At 37.6% G+C, this 12,700-nt stretch overlaps 1 protein-coding gene across 1 annotated transcript in view; it reads right to left on the bottom strand.

The window, feature by feature from the left end:
- Cep290 (Centrosomal protein 290kDa) overlaps window positions 1-12,700 on the bottom strand; it is a 128,763-nt gene that overhangs the window by 55,472 nt on the left and 60,591 nt on the right. The window contains exons 21-25 of the mRNA XM_083115643.1: window positions 12,107-12,288; window positions 8,124-8,289; window positions 6,889-7,069; window positions 4,541-4,829; window positions 2,935-3,096 (exon numbers count right to left, since the gene is read on the bottom strand). Coding sequence (XP_082971769.1) covers window positions 2,935-3,096; window positions 4,541-4,829; window positions 6,889-7,069; window positions 8,124-8,289; window positions 12,107-12,288 — 980 coding nt within the window. The remainder of the gene's footprint in view (window positions 1-2,934; window positions 3,097-4,540; window positions 4,830-6,888; window positions 7,070-8,123; window positions 8,290-12,106; window positions 12,289-12,700) is intronic.

Genomic DNA, 12,700 nt, shown 5'->3' with positions numbered 1-12,700 from the left:
ACAGTTGACTGAGGAGAGCTTTGAAGTAGTACTTTCTTTTAATGCCTTTTCCTGATAAAAAGTTCAAATTATGTCCCCATTTTCTAAAGTTAGAATAATGATAAAAAGGAAGATATATATTTACAGAAACTTATAACACATGTTAGCCTACAACTTGAAATAACATATTCAGCAACAAATTGTAGAAAATAAACTAATTAATTCCTGTGCCCTCAAATACGTCATGTAACTGGATTTTGAAAGAAGAAAATTGGGGAGTAATTCTAGGTAGAATGGGAAATACCAGGTGTTCCAGAAATAATTGAGGGGGTTACAAAAAATCATTGCAAGTAAACTATTGAACTTACGTAAATTAAACCATTCCAGAACGATCGAGGAATACACACAGTTTGTGCCTTTATATTTTGTTAAGCTGAGAGTTCACATCCCTGCTGCTATGCGACACAGAAACCACCCACATCAGTCACAGTGTTTTGTTCCCCAAGATCACTGGACATTATACTCCGTGACTTCATTTTGTGGGGTTTCATCAAAGACTCATCAAATACAGGGTATTCATCTCACCGAAGCCACATGATATCGCAGCAATACACTATTAACAGGCCCATGTTGATGAGAGTGTGGCAAGAAGTACACTATCATGTAGATGTGTGCTGTGTCACCCATGGTGCACACATTGAACATTTGTAGGTGTCAAAAAAATAAACTTCCAAATACTTAAAATTACATTAAAAGATTTATATCTACATGTTGAGAAAATACCACAGAAGCTCAAGTACACAGGTAAATTTTATTCAGAGATAATAGATAAAATAAACTTGCAGTCAACTTTACTGCTTCAGTCATGCTAATGTTAAAGTGGGATACAAACAATTGAACACTTGAATTCAAGATAGAATTAACCTTTACAGTCCCGTGGCACTTATGCACTTTTTACCTCTGTCCCAGGCCATTTAAACGAGTTTTGTAAGGTTTAGCAAAAATTGTTATAGCTTCCCTCCTATGGCAGATAATTTAGTGAAACAAGAAACATTTTACTAAGAATAAAATGTACTGAAGAAAAAATGGAAGAAAACTAAGTGCATGAGTTATTTTCGACAAAGGTTGGCAACAAGCACTTTTTTTTTTTTAAAGACAGGAATTTCAAATATACATACACGAAATTGGAAGTAAAAATAAAAACTTACTGAAGGCTGAAACTGAACATGCACCACCTCTCCCCTCTCCTCCGTCTCTGTATGTTGTCCTTACAAGTTGTGGTGCACCCGGTAACAGTGTCCGAGATGCATATGTTTGTTGCACCAATCAAAAGTTCTATAATTTGCTCATCAAAATACAGTCTAAAAACATTGAGCGGAGTGGAGTTGGCTGAGATGTTACGAACTTTCGGTCAAACAATTTCCTCATACGTTGCTTTCCTCCTGCAAGGCAATCAAGCATTTACAACGGCGCCAGCTCACTTCTGTGAGCTTTGTCATTCGATGCCTCTTTTACTGCACAGACAAAGAGGAGGTGTAAATTTAGCAGCTACTGCTGACGTCATTAGGGAGCTGAAGAGCACCAGCGTCACTGTCGATGCATATTGAAACATGGTTTAAAGTTCCAGCCACTTGGAGGCATGAGTATCGAAAGTGAACAGGGTTGCAAGGTGACAAAAAATGTTCTGTTCCATCGGTCTGCATATGACCGATCGGGACTGTAAAGGTTAAGCCAACCTCTGTGGCACAGTGTACTATGATGTCTGGGGTCTCAGGTTCGAGCTTCTGGCTCGGGCATGGGTGTTCTTTGTGGGTGTCTCTTCATCATATCATCACTCATCCTCATCTTCACAATCAGCCTAAAGTTGCAGAAAAGCAAAAATAAACCAAATGAATGACACTACAGAGATTTTATTGTATTGGTATTTTTCTTAGTTTGTCTTTCTTTTCTTACACTTCGAGCCTATTGCATTCATCAATGATGATTATATTAAAATGATGAAGGGTCACCTTACAAAGGAACACCCTTGTCCAGGATGGAAATCAACATAGAATCTTCAGTGGCAAGATTGTGAGTCAAGTACTTCCTCCACTTTCAATGTACAGCATGTTTTAAAAGTCCTGCAGGATTCTAAAAAAATACAACTTTAAAGTAATCGGTTTATTACAACGAAATATTGTTTTCTTTTACACAGAGGAAAATTTAAAATTTTGCTGTCCACACTTCTGAATGATGTGTGTGCAGGTGATCATGCGATCACATGATTCCAAGATGGCATCGATGCAGGAAAAAGAGGACCCACACCTTGGCCTGCAATGTCACCAGATCTTACACCTTGCCTGATTGATTGATTGAGTTTGTGTTTCAAGTCCACTTTATGCATAGTATGGATAATCGGGACTGGACCTAAAGTTTAAAGTGGGATCCGAACCACTATCTGCCTCCAGCAAGTATTGAACCCAGGCATCCCTGATTACAAGGCCATGATGTTACCATTACAGACTCGGGGGAGACCCACTTACACCTTGCGATTACTGGCTGCGGGGACATGTCAAGACCCAGGTGTACGCACAGAAACCGACAGATCTTGACGAGCTGAAGTTCCAGATACACGATAGGATTCCCAACATTCCGGAGGAGCACCGTCAGAACGCAATTCTCGGATTCAAATGAAGATTGCAAGAGTGTTTGGAAGTGAATGGTGCCCAGCTGGAGATCTGACGATGAACCAAACCACGCCCAATATTAATTTTCAAGTTTACTCTGTGTAACAAACAATATTTCATTGTAATAAACTTATTACATTAAAAGTTATAGGTTTTTAGAATCCTGCACGACTTTAAAAACACACTGTACCTTACTGAAGATGAATCAGTGGTGAAGATTGTAAAACTAAATAAATACATACAATTTGTCGTGAAGGTGAAGCTTATGAAAATAAATCAATAAATTTACCTCACGTTGTTCCCATACAATTTGTTTCTGCTCCCATTCCTTTTCTAAATGGATCTTTTCTTCTTCCAATTTGTCTATGTATGCTTCTTGCCTTCTCATAGTTTCCTCCAAATGCTTCACTTGTCTTTCCAGATATCCTGCTTGCCTCCTTGATTTCAGTTCCTGTAATAAACATTAACGTCAATTTGTTGCAAGTTGTGAACAATACCAATGATGGGAACAACATGCAATTCAATTGATATATTAACTACCCATTTTCTTTATTAACTACTCGTTGCCAAAATGACAGTATTAGATAATATGAATTAACTGTGAAATTATGATAACGATTTTCCATTTTGATGTGACAACACAACACCAATGCTCAAAAACTGTACCAATTCCAAGTAGATCGGAATGTTCATAAATTTTAATACAGTAAAACCTCGTTAATCTGGACTTTGCCTAATCTGGACAGGAAAAAGGAAAAAAAAAAGCAGAATGCAAGGTTTTAAATGTGGCTAGAAGTCAACAAGAGAACTTCACAAAGAAAAGGCACTTTCTACTGTTGTTTTAGGTCATTTCAGTTAACCTGGACTTTCGTTAAACTGGTCAGCTTATCCCCCCCCCCACCCCATTAGTCCGGATTAGTTTTACTGTATATGCATCTTTCACTGCAATTATATTATATTATAGCAGGACTCGTCTGAAAACACTACATTTTGCCACTCACCACGCCAGCGATGGCGTTCACTTGCCCATTGCAGTCTGAGATGTTTGTGGTTTCTGGACAATGGAAGCCGAAGCAATGGCTTGCGTGCCACCAGTCCAGCCCGCAGCAGACGGCATCGAACCGTCGACACAGACAGGTCCACAGCCATTTCAGTGCTTCAGAGTCGAGCCAACACTGTGGACAAAGTTGTACGGTCCATTATAGCCATGCAGACAACATGGCGGTCACCCCGTGCTGTGGTCGCATTGCGTGTTCCGGTACCTACCTGTCGCTGCATACGACCCTCTTCTATCCACTGGTTCCACACATGCATAACTGTTGTAGCAGAATGCCCTGTATGAGCCGAAATGTCACGTAATGACAAACCTGCTTCCCGGAGACCGATCATTCTGCTCTGTTCGAACTCACTCACATGCTGATATTGCGCCCTTTGATGTCTCATTGAGGCATACCGGCACTTGCTTTCATGTTTCCACTTCGTTTGACGGCTCTTCAATGACTGAGTTTGGCGTAACACTGACCTTTCTGGTCACACAAGAGAGGGTGCTGCTGGGCCTACGTGTACGCCATCTCTCTGCAGTCCTAATCACTTACTGCTGGTACACTGTTCTACACATTCTCAGAGTTTGGATTCATTCGGGCCATTCTTTCTGGGTGTTGCAATTTTCACAAACAGCAGTGTATATACAAGAATAATTTAATTTGAAAGGCAGATTTCAGATAATTTCTCCCTATCTAATTTCCATATCGCACATTTATTTTTTTTCTTACCAATTTCATCACCATTCTTCAATATGTGGAATAAAATGGTGATATACAGTGAAAAGTTCCATTACTTATACTACAACTTTAAACCAACAGAACAAATATAATAAATAAAATATATCAACAAACCTGGAGTCTTAGTTCCTCATTCTTGTTGTGCCAGTCAATAATCTGTTTAGAGCCAGTTTCAGATTTCAGCCTGCTCTGAAGTTCTTCCAGGGACTGAATTCGAGCTGCCAATTCTTCCTTCTGCGATTCGGCTTCCCAGGCTGCCTTCTCTGCCTCTTTCAGTTTCTGGCTAACCTCAAGCTTCTCCTCATTAACCGTAATTAGAGAGAGCGACAGCTTCTCCTGGGTTGTGAGTGGGACAGCTCCACTGTACTGTCGCCTTAAGTCCTGGATTACTTCATGCAGAGATCTGTGAAGTAATATAAGAAACCAAAGGTACTTTCTATTTTACATACAGAATCATATGCATGCAATTCAGGTTTCAGGCAATGAAAGATTATGTATTAATAGAGGCATGCGTATCTCATTTTTGACGGAAACAAGAAATGTGATTTGATATGATTTGTTCTGTTCTTTTAAATCCAAAGGAAGGCTAATTGGGACTGGACTGGACTGGACCTACAGATTAAAATGGGATCTGAACCACTGTGCCATGTGCCTCCATCCTGTAAACACAAAATGTGAAGTAACACATTGTAATATTCATTTTTCACATTTTTGAAAGGTGTAAAGAGCATTTTCTACCATATTTTGTCATGAAATGATGTGAAATGAACTGCAAAATGCAAAATAAACTTATACCAATGCGACACTTTCTGAAGTCTGAATTATCCTGAGAGTTATGCAAATCCCGGAAAATTTATTTATTATATTTAAGTAGCAAGACTGGACTGCCTTACACAGGAATGAACTTAATTATCTTATAACTACATAAATGTACTATCAGAATGGAAATATTTACTTTGTGTCATAAGTGTAGTTTTTAAATCAAACTTAGGATTCTATTCTCCATTTTAACACCAAAATGTCATTTTTTATACTGCTTTTGATCCCGAAATGTTCCCAGCTTTTGTACCAAAATCTTGATATTTTATTTGGCCACGGTGGCTAGGGGTAAAGGCGGTCAGGGGCGTGATGCTGATCACATCCGGATCAAGAAAGTATGGGGCGTTACCCCCACACCCCCTATACGCCTTCATGGCGTGGTGCTAAGCACAGGGGAGCACTTTACCTTTTATAAATATGTGTCTCTATGCATTATTAATATACTCAAAACAAGTACTTTCTTTATCCACAAAATTGATTCTATTAATTTTTGCAATAGTACTTAAATATGATACACCAACAACAGCAACAAGTACACTAGAAAAAGTAAATAAACTGCAATGTTCTATTGCACCATGTATATTTGGTTTTGACAGAAAAACAAAATGTGAGATTACACTCTGTAACGTAACGTAACTTGGGAAGGAAGATGCACGAACTCAAGGGTTCTTCACTAGTAGATGTAGTCACAATTTGGATAAAAGATATAAAAGGTAAAAAGATAAAGTTTCCCTTGCATATAGCACCATGCCATGAAGGCACATTTAGGGGATATGGGGGTAGGGTTCCACAAATTCTTGATCTTGGCCATTTTAGAGGTGATAGTCAAGCCACCTTTATCCCCCCCAAGGTTGCCTCCAGGTACATTGATTTCAGGCTGGTGAGCCCCAGAGCTGCTTTATGCAGGAACATGGCTGGAAAAATGTTGACCTTTGATCAGCCACCCTGGGAATCGAACCCAGGTCTCCCGCGTGGCAGTCAGATGCCCTACTGATATATGTTTAACATTTACAGTGTAAATACCCTCCACGCACTACATTTTAAACTAAATATCTTATGTCATGAGATTCTCTGCTAATATAAAACTGGAATTTTAGCTTCCTTAACCCCTTAAGTGTGCATGGCTTATATATACAATTGACAATGTGATGTTGCAGTGCAGAAGGCGTGTATATATTATATGCTTGTGTGGTTGCTTTGACAAAATTTGACTGCCGGCCCAGACATTGAAAACATAACAATCACGTTACATGAGATTGTGTTGGCTGTAGTAAAAAAAAAAATAGTAAGTTCAGATGTAAGAAAAGTTGTCTGCTCTCATTCGATGCAGTTCGTGCATAATAGAAAATCAAAATATGGATCAAAAACGAAGTTTGCATGATACAGACATTGAGTTGCACTGTTTTTATGAAGTTTTAAGTTCCCTTTATGTACATATAGGCTAATCAGGACTGGACCTACAGTTTAAAGTGGGATCCGACCCACTGTGCTATGTGTTTCCACTGGGTATTGAACCTGGGAATACTGATTTATTTCTGAGGCAAATTGTGGGATGGAAAAATGGTCTTCTTTATAAACAAAAATAAATGTAAATAAAATTCCAATAACTAATTTAAATTAATATGAAACAATGGGAAACTTACCGACATCGAATGTTGAGCTGATTCTTGAGGTTGGCAATAAGTTTTTCCTTCTCATCCAACTTCTGCTCTTGTCGTATATTTTGAGACTGTAATTTTGAGATCTGTCCCTGCAACTTTTGAACTTTTTTGTGCACTGTTACCTCATTCATCTGCACTCTCAATAAATCATTGTGTAGTCGAGCTAGTAAAGAAAAGGCATTAAAGAACTGTGAGACAATTTTTATCACACTTATTTAGGTGTGAATATTCACACGCTTCATAAATTACAGTTATAAAAATAAATAGTTTATATTAAAACATAGAAGTGCAAAAATGTATGATAATTCATTTAAACATGAACTATGCAAGCTGGAAAATAACTTTCCACTGCATTGTTCTCATAATATATAATTAAAATTCAATATTCCCCGACACAAAAGGTATGACCTTCCCTTAATACATACATAGATTACAGCTATTGCCTTAGGACGAAGAGTACCCATGCTTGAATCTTGTTGACTGAAATGAAAAGGTTTGGATTCTACACAAGACTAGTATTTTATATTCCTACATTAACGTTTTGTAACTCACAATTCAATGCAATCATAAACTAATGAAATAATAAAAATCTACTTCCATCATATTTTAATTAAATATGCCCCACGCCAATGTTCTGTAGGAACAACATGTTTCAACCCTCACGTTTTACATTTGGTTTGGTTTGGTTTGAGTTGATGTTTTAAGTCCACTTTGTGCACAGTAAGGCTAATTGGGACTGGACATACAGTTTAAAGTGGAATCCGAACCACTATGTGGCTCCACCGGGTACCGAACCTGGGACCCCTTGATGCTGCTGTCTCCAACACTTAAGTGCTTCAGTTTTTCAAAAATACCCCTTAAGATGCCAAGTGAAACTTTACATAATATAGGACAACAAGGTTACAACATGTCAATGCTCTCATGCCATATGCTCCCAACATTATATTTTGCACAGAAACAGCATGATAAAATTGAAGATAAAATTAATTCTGAACTCTTAGCACCTTTGCAGAGTCATGATATGCAGATTCATGGTATGCAAACATTTAAGAAAGTCATGATTTGATTATTTTGAAATGGAGAATTCTTTTAAGACAATACTCAACCCAACCATACTCATGGCTGAGCAGAATACTTAACAACATAAATTGGAAAACTTATATGTTCATTACAATTTTAGCCATATGATATTTCATCACATTTGAGTTATAACTTACCAATTGTACTCTTCTCATCACTAAATGCTTGAAGATCGAGAACCTGTCTCTTCAATGACTCCAGTTCTAACTCCTTTGAAAATTTCCGTAATTCTAAGGCCCGAACTTGTTCCTGGCCTATATCACCCATCTCTCGTAGTTTTTCATTCTCCAACTGAAGTTCACTCTACAACAATAAATATTGAAATATGGTTAATAAGAAAATATGCAATATAAAATACAATGTACAATTATGAATCGGACAGATCTGTATTCTTATCAGTATCGGCTAAATAAGCATATCAGAATAATAGTTTATAGGTAAAGTGACACATAATTTTACTAATCCAATATACAGGGTGTACCAAAAGTCCCATTACCCCCCCCTTCCTTTTGAATTGTAGACAAACCTGCAAAATGTTATTTTAACAGCATGCGTACAATGAGAGGAAGGTATACCATTAAATCAGACCAATGACCACCATTTACTCCAGAGGATCTGTGTGCACACCGCCATTTTCATGGCACAGTATTATTCGCCTCCAGGTGCGATGTGAAATCCTCCGTAACATACGATATCAGATCTAGATTTCAGGTGGCCATTTTAAGAGAATACCTCAATGATGTGTTCAGAGACAAATGGATTGGGCGAGGATCGCCAAATTTACCAGCACCTCTAAAATGGCCACCCCAAAGTCCAAGTCGGACATCTTGTGATGGGGACATATCAAACAGAAAGTCGCCCATAATCGTTAACAGGCAACTGGGGAACTTCAAGAAGATGTTCGCAGTTCTTTTGCTTCTCTCATGTCAGCCATGTTACGGAGGATTTCACATCACACCTGGAGGCGAATAATACTGTGCCATGAAAATGGCGGTGTGCACACAGATCCTCTGGAGTAAATGGTGGTCATTGGTCTGATTTAATGGTATACCATCCTCTCATCATACGCATGCTGTTAAAATAACATTTTGCATGTTTGTCTACAATTCAATGGGGAAGGGGGGGAAGGGAACTTTTGGTACACCCTGTATGTAAGGTAAGGGTAAGGTAAAGTTCCCCATGCACTTTGCACTTGATATGAGGTATCTACAGGGTGATCTGGGGTAGGGTCCTCACACATTCTATCAATCTCAGTCATTTAGGCGATTATGGTGGCCAGCAAGAAAACCTCACAGTAGGCTTCACTCAAAGTATTTTAAGTTTTGCTGGAGGAAAAATGAATTTACCACTATTAATTATTTACTGCATTGCCAAAGATATCAGTTAAAACAATATCGTGCTTTTGCATTGACAATATTTTCAATTAGTGGCATATTGCTAAAAAGACCATGTTATGGAATTAAAATATGTAAGTTATTTTAGCAAACACAGAGCAAAAATAAACCTAAAAAATAATTAAAAATGCAACAAAAATGGCAAAAATACTTAAAAATGACCTAATTTATGTTTTATAATAAAATAAATTTCTGCCTTGGTCAGCATATTGAGTTTTTCATATCATGTAAACAAGGCTTAATGGTGTTATAATAACAAACTTAAATTAGATATATTCCATGCAGGGGCATGTAATATTGGTCAAAGTGCTTCTGGTTGGGCAATCTGCAAGAATTTAAGTAGTATTACTGGGCTGTCAAGTAGCTGAATGCTTAGTGCTCTTGATTTTGGGGCAGCTGGTCCCAGGTTCGATCCCCAAGGAGCTCCAATAATTCCATTGTTGGCCCAGCATCCTGAGGACAACTGGGGGAGCTGCTTGCTAATAAGTAGCAGGCTCTGGTCTAGAAAGCCAAATAACAATTGTGATGAGATTCGATGCACTGACAGTATCACCAGGGTGCACACTCTAGGACCATGATAACATTTAAGTAAAATTCCCACTTCACAAGGTGAACTTTCCAGACCATGATAAAATTCAAGTAAAATTCCCACTTCACAAGGCGAACTTTCCAGACCATGATAAAATTCAAGTAAAATTCCCACTTCACAAGGCGAACTTTCCAGACCATGATAACATTCAAGTAAAATTCCCACTTCACAAGGCGAACTTTCCAGACCATGATAAAATTCAAGTAAAATTCCCAGTTCACAAGGCGAACTTTCCAGACCATGATAACATTCAAGTAAAATTCCCAGTTCACAAGGCAAACTTTCTAGACCATGATAAAATTCAAGTAAAATTCCCAGTTCACAAGGTGAACTTTCCAGACCATGATAAAATTCAAGTAAAATTACCAGTTCACAAGGTGAACTTTTCAAAATTCAAGAGTACAAGCATATGTTATCTCTATTTCAACCTTATGTATTGCCTGCCGCCTCTCACCCCCTCCCCCAACACACACAAATATATGAACAATATATAAAGGCTGTGTGATTCCAACATATCCAAAAATTCTATTTTAATTTAATTAAATGGTATATGTATTTAAAATATTTAATTTAAGGTGAGGAGTTTACAACTGCCATTGCACAGTCACACACAAAATATATCTACAAACATAAGTTACTTATTTTACGGGATATAGTAATTGTATAATAATTTCAAGCTCAAATTTACCTAATCAACTTCAAGGTATCTTATCTGGCAATAATCTTCCGTCTGTCAAGTAGATTGTTCTACAAAGGACACTAACAAAGTAAACAGATTGAGAGAATTCTGTTCTATTTACTATGCAGCTTTCTTTTCCTTCCTTGATAAAATTGAAAGTTAAATTGAGAAAAACTTGCCTCAGGGCATTTATAAATATGAAATTAATTGAATGGGATTTGGATTAATAAAACTTGCAATTTTCCATGTCTACGGAGAAAAACTCACGCAGAATTCGCAGAGCCAATAATTCAAGCATAATTCCCGGACAAGGAATTCCCAGAGAGTAGCACCCTCATCCAATGAAAAGTTGCTTGGCAAGCCTCGGCCCTTAACTCTTTCGCTGCGGTCGTCGCTTTTATGCACAGCACGGCAGGTGCCTTGCTCCGCGGAAGTCGCATTATTGCGAGATCATACTTCCACTCGCTGCGGGTGTCACATTTCCGAAGTACGTCGCTTTTAGTAGCCTTCTGACATCTGTTGATAGTATTTTGAACTATTTGAACTTGTAGTTTTGTTTTTATCCGTATGATGTCGCTAATTATGCCTCCGTTTAGAATTCTTTGACATACGAGCGTTGAGTGCTCTTACATGTCAGTTTCAAATGCATGTTCGAATGTAAACAACATGGCTTCGTCAAGTTGTCAACACTTGTCTGATAATGATGTTACTCAACTGTTATTTGTCGACTCAGAATCAAAACGTGAATTAAGTTGTGACGATAATAGCGACAGTTTTTATGAGACTTCAAGTGGTGACAGTGATTGTGTAGTGTCTGATGAAGAATTTGTACCGCCGTCCGTAACATCATGGAGCAGAGTGCAAAACAGCATTGATCTATGTGCGGGAATTTCAAAATTTTTCAAAATATGATACCACCAGGGACTACAGAATGGTTTTCCAGTGCAAGGATTGACTTTTGTAAGTTCTCTATAACATATTTTGCAATTTAATTGTGTAAAATTATTGTTTCTAAAAAAAATGTTTGTAAAATTATTGTTTCTAAAAAAATGTTGTTTTTTCAAAATTTCAAAATTTTTCAAAATATCATACCACCAGGGACTACAGAATGGTTTTCCAGTGCAAGGAATGACTTTTGTAAGTTCTCTCTCATATATAATGCAATGTAATTGTGAAAACTATTTTTTTATAAAAAAAATATATTTTCAAATTTAATTACGCAGCCAAGGGATATTGTGTGCCAGAGAATTCCGCAGCGAAAGAGTTAAGGGCGGTTGTGTCACAGAGTCTTATTTAGTTTTGGAGGTATTTAGTAGAAAAGAAACAACACACTTCAGAATTAGAAATTGTTTCGATACTACACGCCAGAACACTACGTAAGTTTCTGAAATTCTAACATTCATAGTAAGGCAGAGCATGCACAACTCTTATGCACTAACAAGTGATCCAAGAAACTACCTTTTGTGTTTCCACAATCTGAAGACGGGACTGAATTTCCTCAAAGTTTTCCTTGCTAACAAATGTGAGAAGTTGATCCCGTAGTTCCCTCTCTATATGTTGCAGTTCTAAGTTCTGTTCCACAACACCTTTACACTGTGATTCCAGCTCTGTGTTTCTTTCCTCCAACTGTTTCACCTGATCTGAAATTTGAATAAGATTGCATTACCATATATGAACGAACAATAAAGAAGCATATGTGGCACATATTTCAAAGTTTTCAATGTTTCAATCACTATTGGATGATATAAGCACACTGATGTGTTGGTTTATGAGTAAAACTGCCAGTCATTTTAACGATCAAATATTTTTACAGATTAGTGCTGCAATGAGCGTTTTTCGCTCGAGTGGCAAATAGTTTGCACGGGCAAAGTTAGATGGCACACAGAATTGATACTTCTTCCGCTCGAGCAAAAAATGACCGAACAAGTGAAATACATTCGAACTCTCGAACCCTATTAGTAGATGTATTTCCGTAATTTGTCTATGGTACTTGGCCCTCAACTATGGATCGTGAAGTAAATGATTAATTGAAATTGAAAAATAAGTGAACAT

This window comes from Lepisma saccharinum, chromosome 30, assembly GCF_977018435.1.
Source record: "Lepisma saccharinum chromosome 30, izLepSacc3.1, whole genome shotgun sequence".
In the NCBI taxonomy this organism is placed as follows: Eukaryota; Metazoa; Arthropoda; class Insecta; order Zygentoma; family Lepismatidae; genus Lepisma; species Lepisma saccharinum.
Note: the sequence above shows the minus strand (reverse complement) of the source record. Positions and strands in the feature narration are given on the sequence as shown.